Source organism: Sceloporus occidentalis, unplaced genomic scaffold, assembly GCF_023333645.1.
Source record: "Sceloporus occidentalis isolate IW3139 unplaced genomic scaffold, rSceOcc1.0.p SCAF_31, whole genome shotgun sequence".
Lineage (NCBI taxonomy): Eukaryota > Metazoa > Chordata > Lepidosauria > Squamata > Phrynosomatidae > Sceloporus > Sceloporus occidentalis.
Window position 1 is genome coordinate 3,842,054 of NW_028317011.1, and position 25,026 is coordinate 3,867,079.

General features: G+C 40.2%; 1 protein-coding gene across 1 annotated transcript; it reads left to right on the top strand.

Moving 5' to 3' along the window:
• Positions 1 to 1,556: 1,556 nt before the first annotated feature.
• Positions 1,557 to 15,098, top strand: LOC149298746 (striatin-interacting protein 2-like). Its single transcript, XM_089487076.1, has 21 exons — positions 1,557 to 1,595; positions 4,437 to 4,506; positions 5,229 to 5,303; positions 5,537 to 5,671; positions 6,128 to 6,248; positions 7,166 to 7,234; positions 7,720 to 7,826; positions 8,739 to 8,866; positions 9,199 to 9,396; positions 9,818 to 10,029; positions 10,208 to 10,273; positions 10,406 to 10,469; positions 10,765 to 10,836; positions 11,307 to 11,381; positions 11,858 to 11,955; positions 12,082 to 12,208; positions 13,159 to 13,259; positions 13,471 to 13,537; positions 13,720 to 13,824; positions 14,479 to 14,683; positions 14,848 to 15,098. The coding sequence occupies exons 1-21, from the start codon at positions 1,557 to 1,559 to the stop codon at positions 15,096 to 15,098; spliced, it is 2,385 nt and encodes a 794-aa protein (XP_089343202.1).
• Positions 15,099 to 25,026: the final 9,928 nt, after the last annotated feature.

A 25,026-nucleotide genomic window follows, 5' to 3' on the forward strand; every position in this document is an offset into this window, starting at 1 on the left:
CACCCCCCCCCCCCACACACACACAAAAATTGTTGGCAGGAATGTTTATTTCACAAATATTTAACTGTATTTCAACTGGAAAAAATAGAAATCTGGAAAAATAAATAAATTATAATAAATAACATTTACTGAACAGATATGGTACAGCGTAATTCCCACCATTATACACTGAGCCAGACATTGACGGTAGTGCAGCATAACCACTATTACTATATACTAAGCCAAACATTGACGTGGTAGGCCTCTGCCCCTGAAACAGCCTGTCTGTGCCACCGTTGCCCCTGAAACAGTCAACCTGTGCCACTGCTGCCCCTGAAACAGTCAACCTGTGCCACTGCTGCCCCTGAAACAGCCTGCCTGGGCCACCTCTGCCCCTGAAACAGCCTGCCTGTGCCAAGTCTGCCCCTGAAACAACCTGCCCGTGCCAAGTCTGACCCTTAAGAAGCCTGCCTGTGCCACCTCTGCCAACTTTAATCAGCCTGCCTGTGCCACCTCTGCTGTGCAGACGTCTATGCGGCCCAGCTTACTGCTGCGGCACCCACGCACTGTATGAGGAAACTCTATTCTCGCCAAGGTCCTGCTCCCCCTGTGCCAGAAAGGAGTTTCCTCATATAGGGCATCACAGCAGTAAGCTGTGGGCTGTGTTAGGCTGGGCACCCCTCTGATGAGTGGCACCTGGGGTTGACCACCCCACCTCGCTCCCTTTTAGGTACACTACTGTCTAAACCTATGTCCCTGCTCTGTATGTTCTTTGTACATATAGTTTGTGAATAATCCAGGTTTCTAGGACATCCTATCTGATTATAGTCTCGTATGTATTTGAGTTTAAAGGTAAAAAAAAATATTTTGATATGGAATCAGACAATTTGGAGGCAATGTAAGCTGTAGCTTTTATCACTGCATGAGTGTTGTTTGGAATTAAATCCCTGCGTCCTAAGCAGAGCAAGGGCTCACCTAATTAATGGCCTGCTAGTGGCCCTCAATCCCAGGAGTTTTATACCATTGGAGACAGGGCCGTGCCGAGGTGGGTGCACAGCGCCCAGACAACAGAGAGGGGCGCCGGCCGGTTCACTGAAAACTCAGAAAAACAGGGCAAAGATAGTGAGGTGGATAAAGGAAGGTGGCAGTTTCCATGTGTGCAACCTGGGTGCTGGGCAAGTCATTTGGATGTAACTTGAGTACTGGGGCAAAACCTGGGAGCTCAGCAAGTTGTTTGGATGTAACTTGGGTGCTGGGCAAGTCACTTGGCAGAATTTAATGTATAACTTTTCTAGATGTCTTGGGCGGGGCTGGGGGCACGACGATACACACACACCCACCAATCATGTTTTGGGGGTCAGCTTTTCGTGTTCCTGTGCCTGCAGCGCCACAGCACCTGACTCCAGCCGTCTGCAGGCCACGCCTCAAATATCAAAATATAAGGAAAAGTGCGTTCTCTGCCGCGCCCTTTTTACTCTGTCCAATCGGCTCATGGCAGTGAAGGGGGTGGTGTTTGCTGCGCTGTCCCGCTGCACGTGTTTGTCAGTGAGCTGGAAAGTGACAGCTGCACGACCAGCATGGAAGGGAACTGCAAGGGCAGGAAGAGAGAGCCCGAGGTGAGAGTCGGTGTGAGGGCGCCAGAGGCTGCGGTGGAAGCGGTCAGTCAGCAGGCAGCCCCGCAGTGCGTGTAGTCTGGCGCTTTTACAGTTTTCGGTATTACGCCAAATGTGGGAAAACCATAGCCTGCGTAACTTCGTTATCTGCGGTGATAGAGTGACAGGTCGGGCGAGTGTGAAACGGAGGGCGCCACAAAGTGTAGCTGAGTGTTTCTTTACGAATGTTTACATGTTATTTAGTAACGTATTACACTTTTTATAGTCCTGTTATTCACCATTTCAGTTCTGCTTTTTATAATAGCCGCATTGGACCTTGGCTCCCGCGAAGTAGTAGCATTTCTTTTATTGCTTAATGGTACAAGAGGCTCCATGGTGTTAGGTTCCCCTCTAAAGCTTTTTGGGGGACCCGGGTCACAGTATATTGCTAGAGGGAATTAAAGTCAGTAGATCCCTGCAAAAGGCTTTTTGTTCATGTCAGTCTTCTGCTCTTTTTTTTTTTTTATATTTCTTTAAGAGGACACCAACTTTTTTGTGACACAATATTGCACCCAGTTTAACAAAAAAAATTCCGTATTAAACATTGCGCTGTCTGATTTTGGCATTTAGGAAATACCTAAAACCTAAGGGCAGTTTGGTGACTGGTACTGTCTGCGGCCAGTGGCTTATTTATGCCACTATGGCATTGGTTCTAACCACACAAAAAGTTTTTGCCATCGCTGTCACTGGCACCTTGTGAATAAAAACATGGCGGGGCATTATTACACCACTGGGAACGGTTAAAGATTCTTGGTGTCGGTGCAGAAACTTGTAGTAACACGTTATCATCTCCCGGTCCTCTGCCATGGCATCGTGCCCGGTGGAAACCTAGGAGCCTTTTTATATCTGCGTGTTCTGTTCACTCTCTCTTCGTGGGCAGGGGAGTCAAACTTTTACTGGATTTTTAGGAATATTGTAACGCGCAGAATCAAATTCAAATAAATAAGATATATAAATATATCTATGTAAATAAGAAAATACTTCTATAAATGTTGAATAACAAATTCATGTTTGAACACGATACGGCCAAAGGGACATAAACAGGAAAGAGATTCCTCTTCCGCAAAAAATCTAAACATTTTACAGCTCGGCTTGGCTTGCTAAACACGTGAAAATTGTTTACTTACGATGATGTCGGCACGTGATGGCAGCACACACTTCCTGTCCTTTTCATTTGGGGCTGTTGCCTAACTTTCTTCTGCAGCTGCTAAATCTGTAATCTGCTTCAACCAGGCTGCTAAAGGACGTATAGCCTAACCCACTTACACAGATTAGTTATTAATCTGAATGATTGCAAGAGTTTATGTCCAACAGAAAGTATCGGATAACCCCATCCAAGGCTCTTTGGCCGATGCTGTATCGGACTTTATTCCTAGTGTCCCGTGTACACGAAGGTCTCATTCGTACTGGTTAGAAGATCGGTCCTTCAGGTTGAACTGAAAGTAAAATTACCCGGTTTGTTGAGTATGTTGAACATTATTAATGAAGATTATTTATGATCTTGCACTAATTTGGCAACATCTGCCTCTCTGATAAACCACATATTCATTTTATTCACCCGGTCTTTGAGCTTCAGCAACTTAACTGGTTTAAAAGTGTAAGTGGGACCCATGCCCACCTCTTATCTGTTGAGGGTTTACATTAGTGTGTCAACAAATAAACAGATCTATGTTTTTTTCTGCCCTATGCCTTGTTATCCTGACAGATGTATCTGTGACGTCATGGGAAATAGGTATACGACATCAGTGCTTAACGTATCCAGCTCTGATCTGTATAGTGAACATTGATTCGTGGGCTGGTCAGTTAAAATGTTTAAATGATCGGTAGGGTAAATGTGTAGCCAGAAATATCTACACAGGGACGAGGAGTTTCACGCAGTTGGGGGATTTATTTTTAGCCGTTTCATCTCACGAGCTCTCAGCTGACAAACTCGGGCCTGAGTCAGGAAATGGGGTCATTTAAGTTTAAAAAGGGACTCAGATCTTATTTTAAGGGACGACTGTTTGATCTAAAGCAATTGTAAAATATTCTAATTGCGTTCTTTCAAGGACGTGAAAAAATATTATGGTTTGATTATTTTGCATTGTGATATTAACTTTAACATTGAGTAAAAAAAAATGGTAGTCATTTTTTTTATAGGATAAATGTATTTCTTTTCCCAAAAGGCATGCAGCATGTGTGTGTCTGATCTGTACCAACACCTTGTCTGAATGGGTTATTGGAACCTTTAGTTTAAGATGTAAAATCACATAAGCTTTTAGGACCTCAGATTTCTCTACTAAAGAGGAAATCTAGCGGAAACTGACTTGGAAATAAAAATGTTTCCGCATTGCTGTGTGGGTTATATATTAAGGAAAAGGAATAACAAAAAAATACATTTCTATAGCTTTAACTATAAATTATACAGAGCCAGCCAAGCGCTACCTGCAGCAGAAGCTCACTGCTGTTTTTACCTTCATAATGGGTTAATGAACACACCAGTGAGGTAGTGAAGAAATATGCAGGAAATTAAAATAGGAACGTTATCTTCATGTACAGAATGTTTTATTTTTATCCTATCTGGTGTTTTTTTCCTGCCAGCAAGACCTTGTACACCGCTTTTAAAAAGAAAAAATAAACTTTTGTAAAATGAAGGTCATTTCACTGGCAGCACTTACTGTATTCCATTCTTTGCAGCTTCGTAACCTCCTACAGTACTTTGTTCATGTAGGTCGGCTCTGTTGCGGTGAATTATTCCATAATTTAGCGTATTTTTTTCTTCTCACTAGACCCAGTGTTTTACTTATTGCCATATGTCATTTTTAGGGGCCCCTGGACTGTGCCAATCTAGAATTTGAGTATGACGACACCGACCGTGTCTTGGCAGAGCTTGCAGGTAAGTGATATTTTGACTTTATTATATTTCTTTGTACTGTAGATTGATAGTTGGCACCTAGATTCTTCCAGTTTTTCTTCATATCAGCTGCTGTACATTGACTACGATCCGTAATTGAATAATTGCATGTTGAAGAGCGTTCAACTTTATAGCTGATGTTCAAATCCTTTTTATAGATTCGAATTTATAGAATATTGTTAAAGATCTGTTGTGATGTGGATTACCACATAAATATTTGTGTACAAAGCGTAAGAAATTGCAGTGTTTGCTAGAATAGCCTGACATCTGGGCCTTCATGCAATGCATGTCCTAACCTTATGCGGATGCCCACGTGTTGACTTGAGTGTGAAATTCTTGGTGAAGAAACTGCCTGGGAAACAGTAAGTTGGTTGTTTAGAGGTCATTGTGATTTTATTTTGGCAAAAATGCAGAGGAAGAAATCTTTCAGTAAGGGTTGCAGCTGATAGGACACCTGATTTGTAGATCTCTTAGCAAGAGATTTTAAAAAATACATTGTATGTCATTGGAGAGTTGTTATGGAATTAAATGTGACACGTCATGTAAAAAGAAGCACCTTTTCCACTGACAGTATTTTGTGATACCATGAAAAACTCCCAAACTATCTGGGAGACATCAGCTATTGCTGGACCATGTCATTGTATGATTAACTGTGGGCATATGAGAAATTGAAGTAATTTAATATTTTTTTTTTTTATTTCCAGAGCTTTATAGTTATACTGAAGAACCTGAACTAAGACTGAACCAAAAATGCTTTGAAGAAGAATTTAGAACTCAAGGTAAAATAGTAAACTTAGACTCTAGGTTTGGTCTCATCCATTATCCTAAATATATCATTTAGCAATTATTCTGGTCTTGGAGTGGTTTTTACCAGTAGGGTACACAAGTCAATTTTTTAAATGTGTACATACTCCCTATAGTCTTTTACTTCACACAGCCCTGGCATGAGGTGATGTTATTATAAGAGCCCATCTGTTTTGCTCTTGAGATGACTGTCACTCTCATTTCACAGTGAAGGAGACCAGATGGACATCCCTGGACTTACCAAAGCAAAGAGCTTACATCATGCGCTTGCTGGATGAACTGGAGGTGGTCAGTAGGGACAGGCGACTGCTGGCAGCCAGGGCCATTCTGTACCTGGCACAGGGTAAGCACAAGTACAGACTGAGTGTTCATGAGATGAGGAGTTTTTCCCTATTTATTTTTAACACTTCTGCACAAAAGCTGAGATCTGTGGCAGGGCCAGCATTACCTAATCAACTTTCCCATCTCTTTGTGCATCCTTAAAAATGCTGGCTGAACTAATCAACAACAATCATTAAATTAGGGCGCAGGGGTAAGTTAAATGTGTAAGGAAAAATCATACAGACCCCAAGAAATGGAAGAGCACAGGCTCAATATTGTACACAAAAGGTACGCTTATACATACTACATGTGGTTTAAATATATGAACACCATTGCTTACAGTAAGTGTATTTTATTAGAACTGTAAAATACAGGATCAGGGCAAAGCATCAGATGTGGTCAGTGGTTGAGTTTATCACTGTGTGAGTGCAGATCTGTTTTCCTTTTGCACTTTACTCTTTCTCTCCCCCCCCCCCAGGTGTGTTTGGGGAATGTGACAGCGATGAGGATGTCATACGTTGGTCCCGGTATAACTGCTTTCTGCTGCACCGGATGGGCACATTTGCTGCATTCCTGGAACTGTTGAATATGGAGATTGCGTAAGGCTGAATTTGTCTGTCATGCAGTGTAAATTATACTTCCCAAATGTACAAAGTGCCCTGAAATGATAGGCGTCCTATCCCCTAGCAAGGGTTTATTTACTGGATAAAAAGAGGGGTCTCAGAAGGTCAGTTTTATCCACAATTAGTAAACAGGTTGATATAGAACCATCATTTTTCTGCAATATTAATACAATATTCATAGAACAGTCAATTTGCTTGTAGGTACATCATTCACCAGGTCAAGACGGGAAGCACAGAATCAAAATCTGATCATTAGCCGGTGCTGCAATAGCATCTGTAGTAACTGGGTTTATTAAGCATTGTTTACCTGTTGAATATACTTAGGGACGCACCACACTAGACCGACTTCTCACACTTCGGTAGTAAAGGCAAAAACATGATACAAAATGCCTGCTGCCGCAGCAGTGTTGACAGGAGTCATTTGATCTGTATAAGGTTGTCTTAGTTTTAGATTAGGACATTTGTAGCACACAGTGATTTGGGACTTTTGCTGCCTCTTTAATGTGAACAAAGTCAGGTCCAAAGGTTTGGCGCAGTGAATTTGTAGGGCTAGGAAATTAATATATTGATGTACATCCTCATACCCACTGTGCATTGCTGATTTTTATCACTATGTGTAGGTTTTGGCAGTAGTGGCCTGCCTGTGTATACAATAAAGGTTGTACATATTTAGTCATATTTCACTTATTTAACCTAGAAATTTACTGTGTCGAACTGGTTTGGCTTTTCTTGGCAACGCGGTAGCTGTACATTTACAAAAAGGGCAATTAATATTATCTACACTATTTCTATTGCCATTTTAATATAGAAATAAATGAATAATTGTTGAGTATATCGGTAGTGACATTTTACCCAGAGCTGTATGAACTTCTCTCTCTCTCTCTGTTGCACAGGAATAGCCATGCGTGTAGCAGCGCTCTAAGGAAGCCGGCTTTGTCTTTAGCTGACAGTACTGAGCTCAGGTAAGCTTGGTGTTAGTTTACAGGTTGGCCAAAGGAATGCTGTCCGTTCTGTGTGCTTTTTTTCCCCCCTTATGTATTTTCAAGGGTGAGAGATTATATTTAGTGGTTTAGATGACTAATTATGGACTTTCCATCTGGTTACTTTTGTCATGTTTGTTAATTTAAAAAAATGCCTTTTTCATTGAAAGGTGTCCACATCTAATAATAGCACACATATTAAGTGGGGGCATGAAATATTCATTGGCTGTATTTTTAACCCCTTCCATCACATGATCATCCTTCAAATCTAGTGATAGATACACCAAATAAATCACCAGGGTCTGCTTTGCTGAGTATATCACTTCTCCATTACGGTATCAGTGGCACTTATGTCAGCATCAGGTTTTGTAGGGTCAAGCAGACTAGATTGGTTGTGAATAACCCCCTTTTCAACTGATGTGATTCTTTGTCTTCCATGATGTATTTCTCTAAATCTCTTTGGGTAGGGTGGTGCTGAGCGTTATGTATCTGCTGGTTGAAAACATTCGGCAGGAGCTGAAAACCGACGAACCTGAATGGAACTCCCAGAGGGAGACATTCCGGGCAGAGCTAGGTAAGCCCAGCCGTCATTTGCATTCTAAGTTCTGAGCCCTTACATGAAATGGAACATAACATTGCCAAAGATCAATAAATAAATCATGAGTGGTATTTTGTACATCCTATATGGAAAAGATAATGCTTGTGTTGGTGTGGCAATTGGTTAGGGATCTGCTTAGAATTGCTGGAAGATAAGCAGAACTTGGTGAGACATGCAGAATGTGTTTACAAGATGAAAAAAGCCATAGGCAAGAACTAGTTTTTCTGGCTGCTTTGCCAAAGAAAATCCTGTTCTGTAACATGGAAATATGTATATGCTCTTGTAAAATCATAAATGTTGCTTAAAAAAGTTGACATTTGTAGCATGCCCTAGATCTAAAATGTAATTTCCTAAGGGTCAAACTATAAAAAGCGTGTGTGTTTTTAGCTATGGATTGGTATGTGTTCTCAGCTCTGAATGTCTTGACTGTACAGATTGACCAGGCAGTAGTGTCGTACTTCCCTACAAAATACTTTAGTCTGCTCCGACCCTTAACAGTATTATTGTTAAGGCATATCTCTAAATTTAATATAGTCCTCATTTTTGGGTGTGATAGGACAATCCTGATTAAACTGCAGCAATTGATGTGTATGCATTTATTTTCGCCACTAAAAGCCCCTTTTAACCCCTTAAGCACAATGGACGGTGTCTAAACCCATTGAAAACAATGCATTTTGAGCCCGTACATGTACAGGCTTTGTCATTAAGGGGTTAATACATCCAGGAATAATTAAATTGCTTGGCAGTACATTGTTTGAATGGCATTATTAATGTTTGACTACCAGGAAAGTGCAGAAACGTAAAAAACATACCATGATTTGCATGGGAGGGGTTAATAGAGATGTGTAAATTATAGCGATCATCTGGGCTGTCTTACTTTGTCTTTAGCGTTTCCTGTCCATGGAGAGGAACCATTCGCTCATCTTCTACTCGCAATGGTGACTAAGTTCTGCAGTGGTCACTCTCCCCACTTTCCAATGAAGAAAGTCCTCTTGTTGCTGTGGAAAGTGCTCTTGGTAATATTATTGTTGCTGATTTTTCTAGAAAATGTGTCTCTTGTGTCTTGCTCTGAAATTTGTAGTTAATGTGGTGTGATGTTTTCCCCTTCAGCCATACTGCAGTAACACTACCTTAAATTACATATTGTCCTGAATTTCTCCAGTTTAACTTGCATTAAATGCTGCGCCTTTAGGACAAGCAGCCACCATTCACATATATCTTTCGTTATTTGTCCCACTGCCCAAACTGCCTTCCTAACTGAATGTCCCTGCATGAATATCTCCCATTTTTGCCATTTGCATCCTTGAGTTTTTTTCCCCCAAGTCCCACTCAGTTGTGTTCTCCACAGTTCACTCTTGGGGGTTTCTCAGAGCTCCAGAGGATGAAAGAGCAGAAGAGATCCCAGCTAGATCTCCCACCTCTTCCTGAAGACAGCATTCAGGTGATGAAAAATATGAAAGCTACTTCACCTCCATCCTATGGTATAGAATTGGGGGAGCAGCAGAAGCGTGGCCGGCGAAGTCGAAGGGTAAGTCCACTTGTGTCAGTGCGTTTCTACTCATTTTTGTAATTATTACTCCTTGGCTAAAATTGAGTTTCAAATAGGGCATCGTATCTTACTCCAATGAATGATGGCATTTTGATAGTATATATATACAGCTATAGATGGCTCCATATAAAAATTGGTTTTACAGTCATTTGAGTATTTGTAGTCTGTTAAAGAGTTGAATGCAAAAGTTCTTCACCTGAGCATGAAGTCTTCCTCAAGGGTAAATTGTGTGGCCCCATGCATATTCTGTATTCACCAGTATAAAGATATGTCAAACCACACTACATCATTAGTAACTGTGGGGATGTCCTTATGGCAAAACTGGTAACAGATCAATGGCTAAGAAGCAAGGTGACACAAGCAAGCAAGCTAAGGTACTTATATTTGCATTTTTCCATCGCTACCTTTTGTGAAATAGGACAGCCTGGATCTTTACAATGAGAAGGACCCCTTTAAAAGTGAGGAGACGCCAGGTCCTGAAGATGATGAAACTGAGGACACTGAAAACATAATGGATACAGAGTCAGATGTGCAGGAGAGGGATATAATTCCACAACCCCTCATAAGCCTAAGAAATAATGCAGACAGAGTTAGTTTCCCTAGGGGCCTTCCTTGGGCACCTAAAGTCAGGTATGATCAGCCCTATTTATTAAGCGTATACTATCTTGTTGTGGAAAAGACTGGCCAATCAGAAGCAGTCTGAATGAAGGTCCCATTGTTATAACCTCCATCAGTCCTGCCAGAAAGGTCTTGTATTTTTTAGTATTGAGTTAAGTGAATCTTGCTGTATGTGTTTTTTGCTCATCAGGGAGAAAGACATTGAACATTTTTTAGAGATGAGTCGTAACAAGTTCATTGGGTTCACACTTGGACAGTAAGTATCCAAATGACTAATCTGCTGATGGGTCCTATAATATTTTTTTTATTTTTAATTAAATATGTGCTAAATTGGATGAGTGGGCATGGCAGAATTACTTTTTTTCACCCTTTTGCTTCCAATGTTCAGTGACACAGATACATTGGTTGGATTACCTCGTCCTATCCATGAAAGTGTGAAGACCTTAAAACAGGTGAAGTAGCATTTGGACTGATGTGCCTCTTGAGGCAGATCACAATTGTATTCTCTCTATTTGGCTTTACAAAATACAATCTAAAAGTTTTGTTTTTTTTTAAAAAAAAAGTCAGATTGCACCAATTCAAGTGTCAACACTTTGTGGTGTAGAACAAGGTCTGATCGCTCTGCGTTCAAATATCCTTAGTGAGAAAGAACTGAATATGGTCCAAATGGGGAGAACTAAACATCATTTAATGGCAATATCAGTGATGGCTTTGTCTTATCGCACCATGTTTATTTGTCTTTTGCAGCACAAATATGTTTCAATTGCTGATATCCAGATTAAGAAGGAGACAGAGCTGCAGCAGTGTCCCATGTCTCTGGTAAGACCAATAAATAAATTACATAACAATGCTGTGTTCGTTTAATGACGCACCTCTACATTACCAGAGGTGGGTTCAGAATAGAGCTTTCAGAATGGTTCTGGACCATCTGTTCCACTGACAATTTATCATCAATGTTGTATTTTGCTCTGCTTAATCCCACTGACAGTGACTTTCACTTTTTACCCAAAAAGATGCCCGGCAGCCATGCTTACAAGCATTGGTTTCTGTTACTTTGCTCTCTTGCTGTTTTTCTTTACTGCTCTGCATGGGACATTTCGATTAGCTGATTGGCTTTTCTGATTTCCTACTGTGCTAAGAATATTTTCTAATTGTATACGTTAATCCAGAACATTGTGGACTCTGGATCCTTAATATTTGACTTGCCGTTATAATTTCCCAGGATTGTACAGTTTTGCAGAATATGTTGACCATTTTATAAACAAATGTTAATAAAACTGTTGGTGCAGGGGGAAGAGGACGTAGAGGAAACCCCATGTGAGTGTCTATACAGAGCAATGCTGTTTAACATACCTCAGTACGTGGTAAGTGAGCCACCTTCAGAGCTTTCATTTGGAAATTTGTTGCTGAACACTACTGCCACCTATAGCAGAAAGTAGGTAATTACCGATAAGAGTTCAGGAAGATAAACTTTCTTCTTTTAAATAAAAAGACCATTATACATAATTCACTATATTTAACGCTTTGTGTGCCAAACAGGTCACACATAATTAACATAATTAAATTAAGTAAAAGGCCTAGATTCACTATGGTGGGCGAGTGTTTAGTGTGTGTGAACTCGGTGAAGTAGGATACAACATTAAGAAGAAGTACCATACCAGAATTTAAAAGAACAGGGACACGTGTAGAAAAAGCAAATTGCATTAAAATACCCTTGACGTTTGACTTGCATATATGTTGGGACATTTAGGAAACATGGATTCATGTTGCTAGTGCCCAGGGTATGAATATAAAGGAACCACAATGCCTATAAAACTGAACTCCACTACTCTTTTGGCAGATTGCCCTACTGAAGATTCTCCTTGCTGCCGCTCCCACCTCTAAGGCCAAGACAGACTCCATTAATATTCTGGCTGATATCCTGCCCGAGGAAATGCCGTAAGTTATCGCTAAGGAAAAGCATCTGAGTTCACCTTTTGGAGAAGAATAGTGTGTGGTTGTAACTCATGGAACGCACTCAGTCTATTTTGGGTTTGTTGGGTAACGATGGGGTCTTGATTCCAGGATCACAGTGTTGCAGAGCATGAAGCTGGGAATTGATGTCAATCGTCACAAGGAGATAATTGTGAAGAGTGTCTCTGCCATTATTTTGCTGATGCTGAAACATTTAAAGCTAAACCACATCTATCAGGTGAGCACCTCCTTGCTTTAACACAGAACATATTTTCTAATAGTCTATATTCCTTCATCATAAATTGGACAGTGGGGCTCTCATGGTCTTATTTGCCACTGAAAACACATTGTATATTATATACCCATTCAAATCATTGGGAAAGTGTTGTAAATAACAATAAGGAAGGGATTGCCGGTTGGAGGCCAGGTGCAATTGTTTTTGAATAGTAATAGTCCATTGGTTGAGTCCAGAACTATGAGTAACCAAGTCATATAAACACTAGAGTTGAGACAGATAAATCCAAATCTGGAGTCAAAATGTTCAAGGATAAATTATTTATAATAAAAATCCGGCTGTGGTCTGGATCGCAAGCAGTCTAAGGAACTGTCTATCTAATCAAACCAGAGTTGGAGATCAGAGTATGATGGACCAGCCAAACAGTAAGTAGCAGGAACATGCCAAAGCAATTAAGCATCTGCTCTTTGCTAAATGCACATTAAAATAGCTTACCTGGAAATACATTCAGAACAGAAATTCAACCTTAGGGGGACAAAAGAGGCCACCTCGCCGCATCTGCTATTTGGCGTCAGAATGTTGGTCTTGTAGGGAACATGGTGATAGATGTCACTGGTAATACATGGATATCTTTAAATCTGTGCTGTCCCTTCTCTTGTTTTATTATGCCATCAATGTCACATTAATGCAGTAGGCGAAGAGAATATGATGAAAACTGATGTAACTATACATTATACAAGGTCAGCCAAGCTCCACCTGCAACAAACTCACTGGGATTGGACCATCATAATGTGTAGTGAATAAACACAACTCTCCCTTTAGTGAATAGACCCCAACGAGGTCATCATTGAACTATACAGAACCACTGTGCTCCAGGGTCCAACTTGGTATAATGTATATTATGTGAACTGTACCTTTACCAGCCATTTCTACACTCTCTTGTTTTCTTGCAGTTTGAATATGTTTCTCAGCATCTGGTTTTTGCAAACTGCATCCCTCTGATCCTGAAATTCTTCAATCAGAATGTAATGTCCTATATCTGTGCCAAGAACAGGTGAGAGCAGAGCCGAATATATAGCTAACATTAAGATTCTAAATGCCAGGAAACAATGGTTTCGTGTCCTAACTATTTTACATTTTCAGGTTGCGTGGGTTATTAGTGGTGTTTCTGTTAAGTATGCCTTAGCATTTCTAGTAGTCAGCAGTATATCAGAATGACAAGTACATTAGGTACTTATTTTTGTTTGTCTCTTATTGCATTTCAGTATCTCTGCTCTGGACTTCCCATCATGTGTTATCAATGAGCTGCCAGAACTAACCGCGGAGAGCTTGGTATGGGTTAGAAACCAGGGGTTTGAATGGGGAAGCAGTAGGTGGGCAAGAGAGGGTGATGAGCATAAAGCTAGAAAAATCACTTAATATCACTACATAGCCTGAAACAAAATGATGGATGAAGTACACAATTCAGTACTTTTTAATAACTAACATAAGTGATATTTTTACATTTATTACAGGAAACAGGTGACAATAACCAATTCTGCTGGAGAAACCTGTTCTCCTGCATTAATCTACTGAGAATCTTAAACAAACTGACCAAGTGGAAACATTCACGTACTATGGTGAGAATAAAAAGCATCTCCATTTTGGAGTAAGAATGCCCTGGGGGAAATAGTCTCATGCCTTATACCATTAAATGGACAATCCAATGCCCCATGCTGTCCCACCAAGGACAAATGCATATTAAAGTTCTTTTATGAACTTTAATGTGGCTTTAACTGGCTGAAGGTCTGATAGCTGCCGTGCACCCACCTCTAGTAAAGCAATTCCATTAGTAGTAGTAGTATTTATTAAAGTGCCATCAGATTCCGCACCGCTATACAAAGGCTAGACAAGACGCAGCAATTAGTGTATAAAGTAACAAGATGACATACAGAAACAGGGGAGGAGGGCCCTGCTCAAATGAGCTTACAATCTAGAGGGTGTGCTTTCTGTGCATGTGGGAAATTATTGGTCTCCTTGAACACTTGTGAGCCAGAACCAGGGCTGGCTGGCCGTGAGTGTACTGCACATAGGAACTGCTAAGCAGAAAATGGGTTTAGCCAAACGAAGGCTAAGGAGCTCGAATGGGGAAGGAATATTCTCAGGAGCATGCCTTTTTTGGGTGTCTCGGCGGTAGCAGGTACTAAGCATCAGTCTTTAGTTTAGTGTATTGTTCTTAAAATATTAACCAGTAATCACCAGACAGTTTTTTTACATCATTTGTTGCTTTTTAGATGCTGGTGGTATTTAAATCGGCCCCCATATTGAAACGTGCCCTGAAAGTCAGGCAGGCCATGATGCAGCTGTATGTGCTAAGGTTGCTTAAGCCACAAACCAAATATCTGGGAAGGCAATGGAGGAAAAGCAACATGAAGACTATGTCTGCAATCTATCAGATGGTGCGACACCGGATAAATGATGACTGGGCCTACGGCAATGGTGAGTCTTATACTCTGTCAGAGAAAGCTAATGTAATTTGAGAGCAAGTTGACAGGAGGATGTCCAAATAATAATAAAAAAAATAACCTGTTCTATCCATATGAGGCTTATGTTTCATTATGCTAATACTGTCCTATCTTGAACTATATTTTCTCTCCCTCTAGATCTTGATGCTAGACCATGGGACTTCCAGGCTGAGGAATGCACTTTGCGAGCCAACATTGAAAGCTTCAATAGCCGGAGATACGAGAAGAACCCAGGCTGGGATTTTGCTCCAGTAGATAACTGTTTACAGAGTGTTGTGGGACAAAATTTGGAGCTTCCAGAGGATTTTCATTATACATATGAGCTCTGGTTGGAAAGAGAAGTGTTCTCCAAACCCATCCACTGGGAGGAGCTTCTGCAGTATTCTTGACAACCGGTTTAGAAAAGTGATCGTGATGGCAAGCTGTCTGGTCAACCAGGGCAAACAGGCATCAAGGGAAACACTTGCTAAATGTCTGTCCCTAGACAGATTTATTGAACTTTCTATATCTGTATCAGACAGATAAATCCAGACCATTGTGCCCATAGACTACCAATGAATCTACCTTATTACAATATATGTAGCAAAATGTAGCCAAATTATGTATCAAATGATCGTATTGCTATTGCTGCAGTATTGTCATTTGGAGTCACCAGGTAGCATTTCAGTGATGTTGTGAGGCATGGCCACTTGGGTTAACATGAGTTTTACAAAGTTAATCAAATGCAGGAATCTTTTACTAGTACAAGTTAAAACAATACTGTAAAGACCAGCGGAACTTTGGATGCAATAACAGAATTGTTTAAACGTGCTGACACATGCTTTATATAAGAAATTATACCTAATTTATTTACTCTGTTAAACTTCTTGCTACTTTGGCATAGCAGCTAAACCCTACTTTCGTCTCCGTCACCTTCAGAACTCTGGACTGTTATATTGTTTTTTCACTTCCCGTGGGCTGGGGTAGTCATTTATAACCTAAATAGTGCAATAGTATTATAAATATACTATGAACTGCTCCTAAATTTCTGCTACTAGCTTTGCTATCAGAGTTGATTTCTTTATCTATTTAGAAAGGGAAAGAGAAGCAGTGATGTTTCCATGCTTTTTCTTGGAATACATTATAGCAAGTAGAACAAAGCAGTCCTTAAAAGACATGCATGACTTTGTGTGATTTAAATGTAAATATTACTTCTACGTGCATTTTATAAATGTAGGTAGGCACTGAGACCCTGTCACAATTTCAGACTTTGAGTACAAACCAGCCTTTGTTCTGTTGTGCAAGATGCTGCTTATCCACCTCCAGTGAAATGTATAGGAGATCGCTGTCTTTAACGAAGGAATGTTTGTACAGTTAAAGAGAAATAATGTAGCTTGCAAAAAGACTTTACTGTCTGCGGTCAGTATTGCATTTGCATTAAAAACATTCATATTACTGTTTTTTCCACTTTATAAATAAGCCTATATCTCAACAATAATCAAGCTGTATTTACTGGAAAGCATACTGTTTTTTTGTCTTGCAGACATTTAAGGATTTAAGCAGGAGTAGCTGCTGCTCTGTATGCCACTAAGCCTTGGACTAATTAAATGAATTCTAAAGCTTTCTGGTTTTAAGAAAAAATTAAATATGTTGAAAATGATAACTTATAAATATATAAATATTTAAGTGCACTGAAAATGGTCAAACCCCTTTATATTATCAGTATTCATTATTCTGGCAGGTAGCAGGACACTCAATTCTTGTATGTATTTAAACAAAAATAGCATTAGATGAAGGCATATTATTCTCTTTATGCAGCGCTTCTTACAGTACATACATTCGAAGGGCATGACAAAGCCAGAATTGCCATGTTGGGAAGCATAGTTTAAGCTAGGATGCTAGATCTTCTGAAAGAATTGCGCGTCCTGCTATTTGCCAGACTAATAAATACTGATAATATAGAGCGTTATATGCATTTTCAGCGTACCAGAGAGTATCTTATACCCTTGTTTTAATTGGTTGTGTGCCCCCCCCCCCATTTAGCAAAACAGCTTGTGATTACTGACCATTTAAACTTCAGTTCCTAATACAGCCAATTCCTGGACTTTGTTTTATCAATAATGTTTGGTCAAGGAAAGAACTAACTTAAACTGATGCCATATATTCTGAAACACTTTATTTTTTTATAATACAAATTATATTGTATACAGTAAGTATTGTGTGAAACCTGAAAGTGCCTTCACTGAAAATATTCTCACTCAAGGGATTTTTTACATTAATTTAATGTAATAAACCTGCTGATATACAGTTTATATATTCTAAGAAAAATCGATTCAAATAGATTGTGAACTATTTAATAAAATATTAAAAAACAAGATGTCTTTATTTATGCATATTAAAGTGTAAATACAAATCTTTTAAAAGTGATCTTATCAACGTACCAACCAACGAAATGCTCCTGGTGATGGAACTCAACGGTTACTGTGGTGATATTACTTTTCATAATGTATACATGGGTTATACCATATGCAAAAGACTGCCTGAGGTAGATACTTTTAAAATGTGTAATATAAAGCAACGTAAAGTATTTTTCACACAAATTTGGGGCTATGCGTAATCTTGGCTGGTGTACGTATATATAATATATATATATATATATATATATATTTTTTTTTTATTTATTCATATAAAGTAATGAGCAAAAAAAGAGATGGGGAGAAGAAAATGAAAGCTGTTGGGCATAGGCCCTTTGCTCGCTAGTAACACCCCGATAGAGGCTACACAAAGGCTCCTTCCCGGCCGCTGCATTGAGCAGACTGCTAAATAACTTGCGATCTGAATCGTTTTATTTCAGGCGACGTACTGTTGCGCTCTACGGACTAGAGCCCCGCCTTCCCCGACCGCCCAATGGGAGTCTAGGAGGGGTGTTACGTAACACGTCTCCTTAACAACGATGCGCACGTGGGAAAAGCGTTGTAGGTATCCATGGCAAAGTAGGATGCAGAAAGCTTTGTGGTTTGATCTGTAGCCGAATCTCCGGAGACACCGACCCCCTCCGGGACAATCCTTCATGGTGAGGATTATTGTATTATTGTATTCTGACACAGAGGTTTGTGTTCATACATATTTATCACAAGCTAGAAAAATGCGAAACCTAGCAGATTTTGGTGGTTCTTGCTAGCTGGGATGTGGGCTGAGCGTGATAGGATTTAGGTAGTCACCTGTATGATGAGTCTGAACATGCTTTCTGTAAAGTTGCCAGTTTAGTCTGTGCTGACCATTCATGGGCCCTTGCCAAGCTATGTAAGCTGCCTGATGGCATCAAACGCCTAAACAGCATGACATGTTCTTATATATGCACAGGTCCTTCCTACTCAAAAACTGATCTTATGATAAAACTCATTTTTGTCATTAACAATCTTTTTTGGTGAAAAAGCCATATTACAGTCCTTGTTGCCACCCGATTAATATCATTAATTCTCTTATACACCTTTATATGCCATGTAAAAACCTATGTTTCAATGTGCATTATTCTCTTTGTATTTGCAGATGTAGGATGTTCCAGACTTATATTACACTGTTTATTCTGTTGATTTTATAACTGTCTTTCTCTTTTTTAAGCCTACCAAAAGTGCCAAATCTAAGGGGTCGGGAAAACCCCACAGCAAGGGCAAGAAATCAAAGAAGTCGAAGAAAAGTAAAACACCCACACCAGAAGTGGATATTCTCAGCCCTGCTGCCATGTTAAATGCCTATTACATCTCTCACAACGCTGTGGACTGTTTGGGATTCAGGGGCTTTCGCTGGAGTGGGGCACCAAAAAAGAAAGGCAAGAAAGGAAAGAGCGGAAAGAAAAAATAGTTGTTGTAAATATCCGTTGAAGCACCGTTTCCAAGATATTTCAAAAAACACCTTAAAACGATGTTAAGAAACAAGTAGTTAATACCCTCGTATTGCCAGAACTCAGCCATGGTGGATTTCAGTGCCAACCACAATAATCGATTTCCAAGGTTCAAAGTATAGTAATAAATGCAGAATTTCAGTTACTGCGTTATTAAATGTTTCATTCTTAACCATATTTAATAATGGCATGTTACATATTTTAGCATGAATGTGGCCACCCCAGCAAACACATTTAACTTTTTTTTTTTTTTCTTTTGGTATTTAGCACTGAAAGCCGTTTCTTACACTATATTTATAAACCCATGTTAGTAAAATGTTGTTTTAGAAAATATTGTGATCGAGTGAAAAAGTAGAAAAAAAAATAAAGATAAAAATAATTCCCCACTGATGTCACCATCAGGGGAACTTTAAAGTTCCAACAAAATGCAAAAAAAAAGTCCAAGACCACATTTAAAGGAAAGAAAATCAGTTCTGGACAGGGAAAGGGAGTGTTTGGAGTATTTGGCACCCGACACACATACACTTTAAAATAAATAAAAATATTTAATAAATAAGTTTAAAACAATTACTGAACAGATAATACTGCTTTCTATAATAAAATAGCATAAATCCTGTCACTATACACTGAGCCAGACACAGAGGATGGTACAGCATAACTCCCATCACTATATGGCAAGCCAGACAATGATGGTGAAGCATAACTCCAATCATTATATAGTGAGCATAACTTGTATCACTTTATACTGATTCTAAATAAAGAAACAGAGGCTCAGCACTCAATTGATAAGGTGAGTTTATTTCAAGCAGGCAACGTTTCGACACACAGGTCTTTCTCAAGCCTTGGGAAAGACCTGTGTGTCGAAACGTTGCCTGCGTGAAATAAACTCACCTTATCATTTGAGTGCTGAGCCTCTGCTTCTTTATTTTGGATTTATTGAAGGACCTGGTGATACCCTGGCTTGTGCACCATCTCACTACTGAGTGCTGCATTCCAACCTTTCTTTTTGTTTATACTGATTCTGACATTGACGCAGACGGTGGTACAGCATAACTCTCATTACTATATACTGAGCCAGACAATGGTTATGCAGCATAACTCCCATCACTTTATACTGAGTCAGACATTGGCGGTGGAGCAGGATAACTCCCATGACTATATAATGAGCCACACATTGATGGTGGTACACAATAACTCCCATCACTTTTTATTGAGCCAGGCACTGATTGTGGTACATCATAGCTACCATTGCTTTCTCACACTTTCACAATGTCTTCCTACCTTACCAATATAAGCTTATTACAACTCAACCCTAATTTCACTCGCCCAGAAAGAAAGTGAAGTACCTTGTATGGCGAAATCTGAGCACCACACAAATTAAACATGCAGCGTCTGAGTCTCCATAGGGTTTAGTGTTTTTAGTGGAAAGATCTGTTTCTCTACAGGCCACAGTCTGCATAACATTGCTCCTCGTCAAAGACCTCCAGGAATAAAACCAAATAAAATGTCAAGATGAGTTCTTGTGGACTACAACTATTATGACCAGAATGAGGACCACTGGAGATTTAACTCACAAAATGGGAACTTGATTGTGTGTACTAATTAGTGCATGTAACCTATTGACTGTTTTAACAATTAATTTAAAAACTAATAGTAACACAAATTCCCCAAATCCATTGATTTATTCACATTTTGTGCTGGCCGAGGCCTGAGCCTGCATGAGCTTAATGAGATATGGGGCAATGGGACAGTAAGTAACCTCAGGCACTCTAGAGGTTGTGTACTATAATCCCCATCATGCATGTGTGGGTGTTATATCACAGCCCTCATCAGCATACAGTTAGATAGTGAAGCTCATAGTGAGCATAAGGACATAGCGAGCCTAACATTTGTTATACGGCATAAAGCCCATTACTATATATTGAGCAAGACAATGATGGTTGTACTGCATAAGTCGCATCATTATATATTCAGCTAGACGCTGAGGGCAGTACAGCATAACTCCCATCACTATATCCTGAGCCTGGAGTTAGTACAGTATAACTCCCATCAATATTTACTGAGCCTGGCAGCACACGATAACTCACAGACATTGACGGTGTTACACCATAACACCCATCAATATATATTGAGCCAGATATTGACGGTGTTACACCATAATTTCCATCACTATATATTGAGCCACAAATTGGTGGTGGTACAGTATCACTCCCATATGCCATCATAACTTTTGTTTGCATTTTGTTGCTTTTTCACTCTCACTCACACACTTTCACTCTCTCTCACACTCTCCCTTATGCTCTCACATTCTCTCACACTCACTATCACTCAGTCTCACTGTCTCTCATGCTCTTTCACACTCTCACTCTCTCTTGCACTCCCACTCTCACACTTTCTCACACTCTCACTCACACTTTCAGGCTCTCTCACTTTCCCACGCTCACTCTCTCACACTCTCTCTTATTAATGCTCTCTTTCGCTCTTTCATACACTCTCATATTCTTATTCATGTTCTCTCACATCCTTTCACTTATGCTCTCACACTCTCATGCTCTGTCACTCACGTGCTCTTGTGCGCTCTCACTTTCACACTCACTTGCACTGTCCCTCACTGTCTCCGTACCTGCTCTGCTGACCGCTTCCATATTCCTGTCTCCTTTCCTGCAGCTCCATTCCTTCTCTTGCCTCTTCTTCTTCTGTCTACTTTCTTCTGTGAGGAAGGCCTGGTCAGGAGAAAGAAGACGCGCATGTGCATTTCAGGTGCAGCTTCACTGAGCCATGGAGACAATTTAGCAATTTAGACTGTCTCTGCAAAATCGGGACAATTGGCAAGTATGATTTAGGTCCTAAAGAGGGACTGCCTCCTAAAAAAAAATGGGCACTCGTGTTGTGTGACAACCTCCCCCGCTGGGAGTTTTTTGGAGAAAAAGTCCCTACAAAATACATGAGCCATGGTAGGGAATGCATAATCTAATAATAGATAATATTCGCTGCACTGTGCGACCTGCCCAGTATGGCTGTCCAGGTTAGTCGGCACGTCTTAGAGACATGCGGTGACGTCATGACGGCAGTGACGCTCGCCCAGTCCGGGCCGTGTGCAGCGTGGGCTCCCGCAGCCATTGCAGCTCAGAGAGGTCTCCGCTCGAGTGTCACGGCGCAGGCTCGCTGCAGCGCAGCCGCTCTGAGGTGAGTGCCCTACCGCGCAATCTCCAGCTATCTCAGCCCTGCTGGCGCAGCCGCAACACGGAGCTCGGGCTCCGGGGTTCTGCCAGCAGCTCCGCCCCGCACACTTCTTTGAGGGGTAGATCAGCGGGAGGTTGGGAGACGAGCGCCAGCTTGAGGGGTTCGGGGACGGTTGATAGGAGGAAACAGGCCGCACTAGGCCCTTGTGTGTGAGGATTGTTCGGGTAGGAGGGAATGGAGAACCGGATAGGCCTGGTTACCTCTCCGTTTAGCCAGCGTTTTATATGGATGTATTACAGACCGCACAGCGTTTGTAATATGTATTTCTGTCCGTTACCCCGGCGCTTCTCAGCATGTATGAGCATCGCTATCTCTGTGCACGAAACATGTTGCTGCAGAGATAAGGCGCGTAGGGATGTGGGCCAGACCCGGGAACATTATAAGGTTCGCTGCTGAAGACAGTATGGAGGCCTGACTTATTTACTGGATCAATGCAAATGAATTGACTCGGGCCATCTATCGATCCAGATGTTTGTGCATTCCCCTGACACTCCCCTGACTCTCATTCATTCATTAAAATACTGACTGGTGGCCCCTAATATATGTTTGGTTTTTTTTTGTTTTGTATCATTGTACGATTTACTAACACTCCATCCTTTTAAAGGTTTTAGAGGGTTTTTTTAGTGGTTCATGTGATTTAAATGTAAAATAATTACACTTATTTTCTTAATGAAAACCATAGATTAGTTGCTAATTTGTGTATTAAAAGATTTAAAGTACGATCACACAGATTTATTAAACTGACGTTCTGAATCTCACACTGAGGGTCGCTGCAGCTTTTAATACAAAGGAAACATCTCATATTAAATTACAGCAAATCTGCTTTCCATTGATCATTCTTGGTGTAGCAACAGTAAATATTTTACGCACCTGCAAAACTAACGTCCCTTTAAAGTCCTCTGGCTGTTGATGTGATCTTCTCAAATCCTGGAAATTAGCTGGAGGATATTTGCCTCGTAACAGCGCGAGGCTATGCAATGAAAATGAACATAAGGATCTGATGTGTACTATATGTCAGTCATTTATTTTTATATTTTTTTATTTATATTAATATATTATATTTTTATATAATGTATATATTATACAGGGACACGTCCCTTTTCTTTCCATGTCCGTGATTAATGGGCTTTTTAAATTGTCGGGTCCCAGGACTGGTTGTTCTGTACTTTGTTAGGGTAAATGTAATATTTTCTTGGCACAGGGGCCTACAGCTGCCAGCAAGAAGACAAAATATTTGTTCTATCTACCCCATAACCATATTTGATCTGGTTCGTTAATACCGTGGCTATGACATTCATGCTCCATTTTGTTAAAGGGACAGTTTAATGTCCCCGAAACACCCACTAAAGAATTTGTTAAAATTCTGTAAACTGTTTGCTCCCTTTAGGGTGTACTGGTACCTCTTTAAAAGCCGTGTCAAGATGCCCATTAGTACGTGCCTGTATGTCCTAACTTTGTTTGGCAGTATGCAATTGTACAAGGAATGCCCAATCACGCAAAGGGAAAACTGAAATATAAATAATGAAAAAAAAATTATTGGGAGCTCAGTGATGTCACATTGACATCAGTGGCATTACAATGTATGAGAGGTCACCAAAGGAAGCTTGAGCCAAACAAATTTGTTTTCTCTAAAAAGTACTCCTTAGGTCTACAACTAAAAGTAAAATAAGTAAATAACAAATAACCTACCCTCCCAAACCCCTTAAGCCATCGATAAGCAATCGGGAGATGTTGCTAAACATAAATTGGCTAATTGTTCAGCTGGGGCACCCACAGTATAGGAGCAATCTAAAGGACAATTGCAAGAATGTGAAATTTGTGCAGGTTCATCAAATATGGAAAAGAGGAATCATGGTTTAATGAACATATGGTAAAGTAACAAAAAGCTCTGGTCCTTAGGGTATGAAATACCCCTGTCCCAAAGGAGCAGTTGTGATCTAAAAGCTTCTGCTGCCCCACCTCCTAGATCTGAGGGTTGCTGCCAGTGATGGCTGCTTGAAGCAGCTGATCAGTGGCAGGAAAGCATTCCTATTGAAGTCAGTAGGGGGGATTGCTGTGCATGTGCACGGGGGGTCTAAATAGTCGACCCTCTGCAGCACATCTCTCTGCGCATATATATCCATCTCTAATGAACACCAGCAGGAAGGGCAAACGCAGTATTCTTCCCAAGCTAAAGGAGCACCACGGAAGTAAGGGACTATTCTGTTGTCGTATGCGTTAAAGTGCATGTGATGGCTAGAGTGTCCCTTTGGTTATTTTAAAGGGAAATGCACATGCATTGTACTTGGGACTAAAATGAATCTGTATGTGCTTTAGTGAATTCACTTTCTTGCCAAATGTACATTATGCGTTCACAGGAGGAGGCAATAGCTTTTTAGGGTGTTGAAGATCTGTTTGCCATATTATACACTACTACCTAAAACTTGGTCATAATATTCAGTATCATAAGAAATATCAGTATACAAAATATAGGTGACAGCACATGTTTTATCACAGACCACTGTCAGAATAATGTAACAATGATTAAAAAAGAATGTCTGTTTTTTTTCCCCCCCATTGGCCTTTATAATAACTAAAATGTAAACCTGTATCCTAAACAAAACAATTAAATTTTCTGGTGGACAAGCTGTGTCCGTTAGGATCGATTATTGTTTGTGTTTAATACTGGATGTCCGTGCTCAACTAACTCCATCTCTAAAAATATACACATGGAATAACTGAACTAGTTGGATGGCCTGTTTTGGTTTGGTTTTTTTTTGGTACTGGGGAGGTTTTAACCCTTTAAGGACAATGGGTGGTCCCGAAACCCATTGAAAACAATGCATTTAAGGGGTTAATGTCACTTTTGTAGAGACTTGCTCATGTCCAGATTATATGCCTCCCATTGTACAACACTGCAGAATCTGAAGGCGCTATATGAAACAATGAAGAATAATGCCTGCCATGTGCCGAAAATAAATCTTTTAAAACAGGGCTCGACAAACCTCAGGGGCCAGGTCGCCATGGCAACTAGAAATCACTACAGCAAATTAGAAATTCAAACAGCAACAGAATATCCACCAATAATTTGAAGCACTCACGGGTCTTGTATGAATCATACAAAATACTTTATTTACATTAAGAAAAATGTTTTCTGTTATTGATACAAGACTTGTTAGTGCTTCAATTTATTGGTGGATATTTTGTTGCTGCTT

Excerpts from the sequence above, each read along its gene's own strand:
- LOC149298746 (XM_089487076.1), top strand. The coding sequence starts at position 1,557 with ATGGAAGGGAACTGCAAGGGCAGGAAGAGAGAGCCCGAG. Across the intron at positions 6,249-7,165 it reads CTGTTGAATATGGAGATTGC|GAATAGCCATGCGTGTAGCA; the intron begins GTAAGGCTGAAT and ends TCTGTTGCACAG. Across the intron at positions 13,825-14,478 it reads GGAAACATTCACGTACTATG|ATGCTGGTGGTATTTAAATC; the intron begins GTGAGAATAAAA and ends GTTGCTTTTTAG.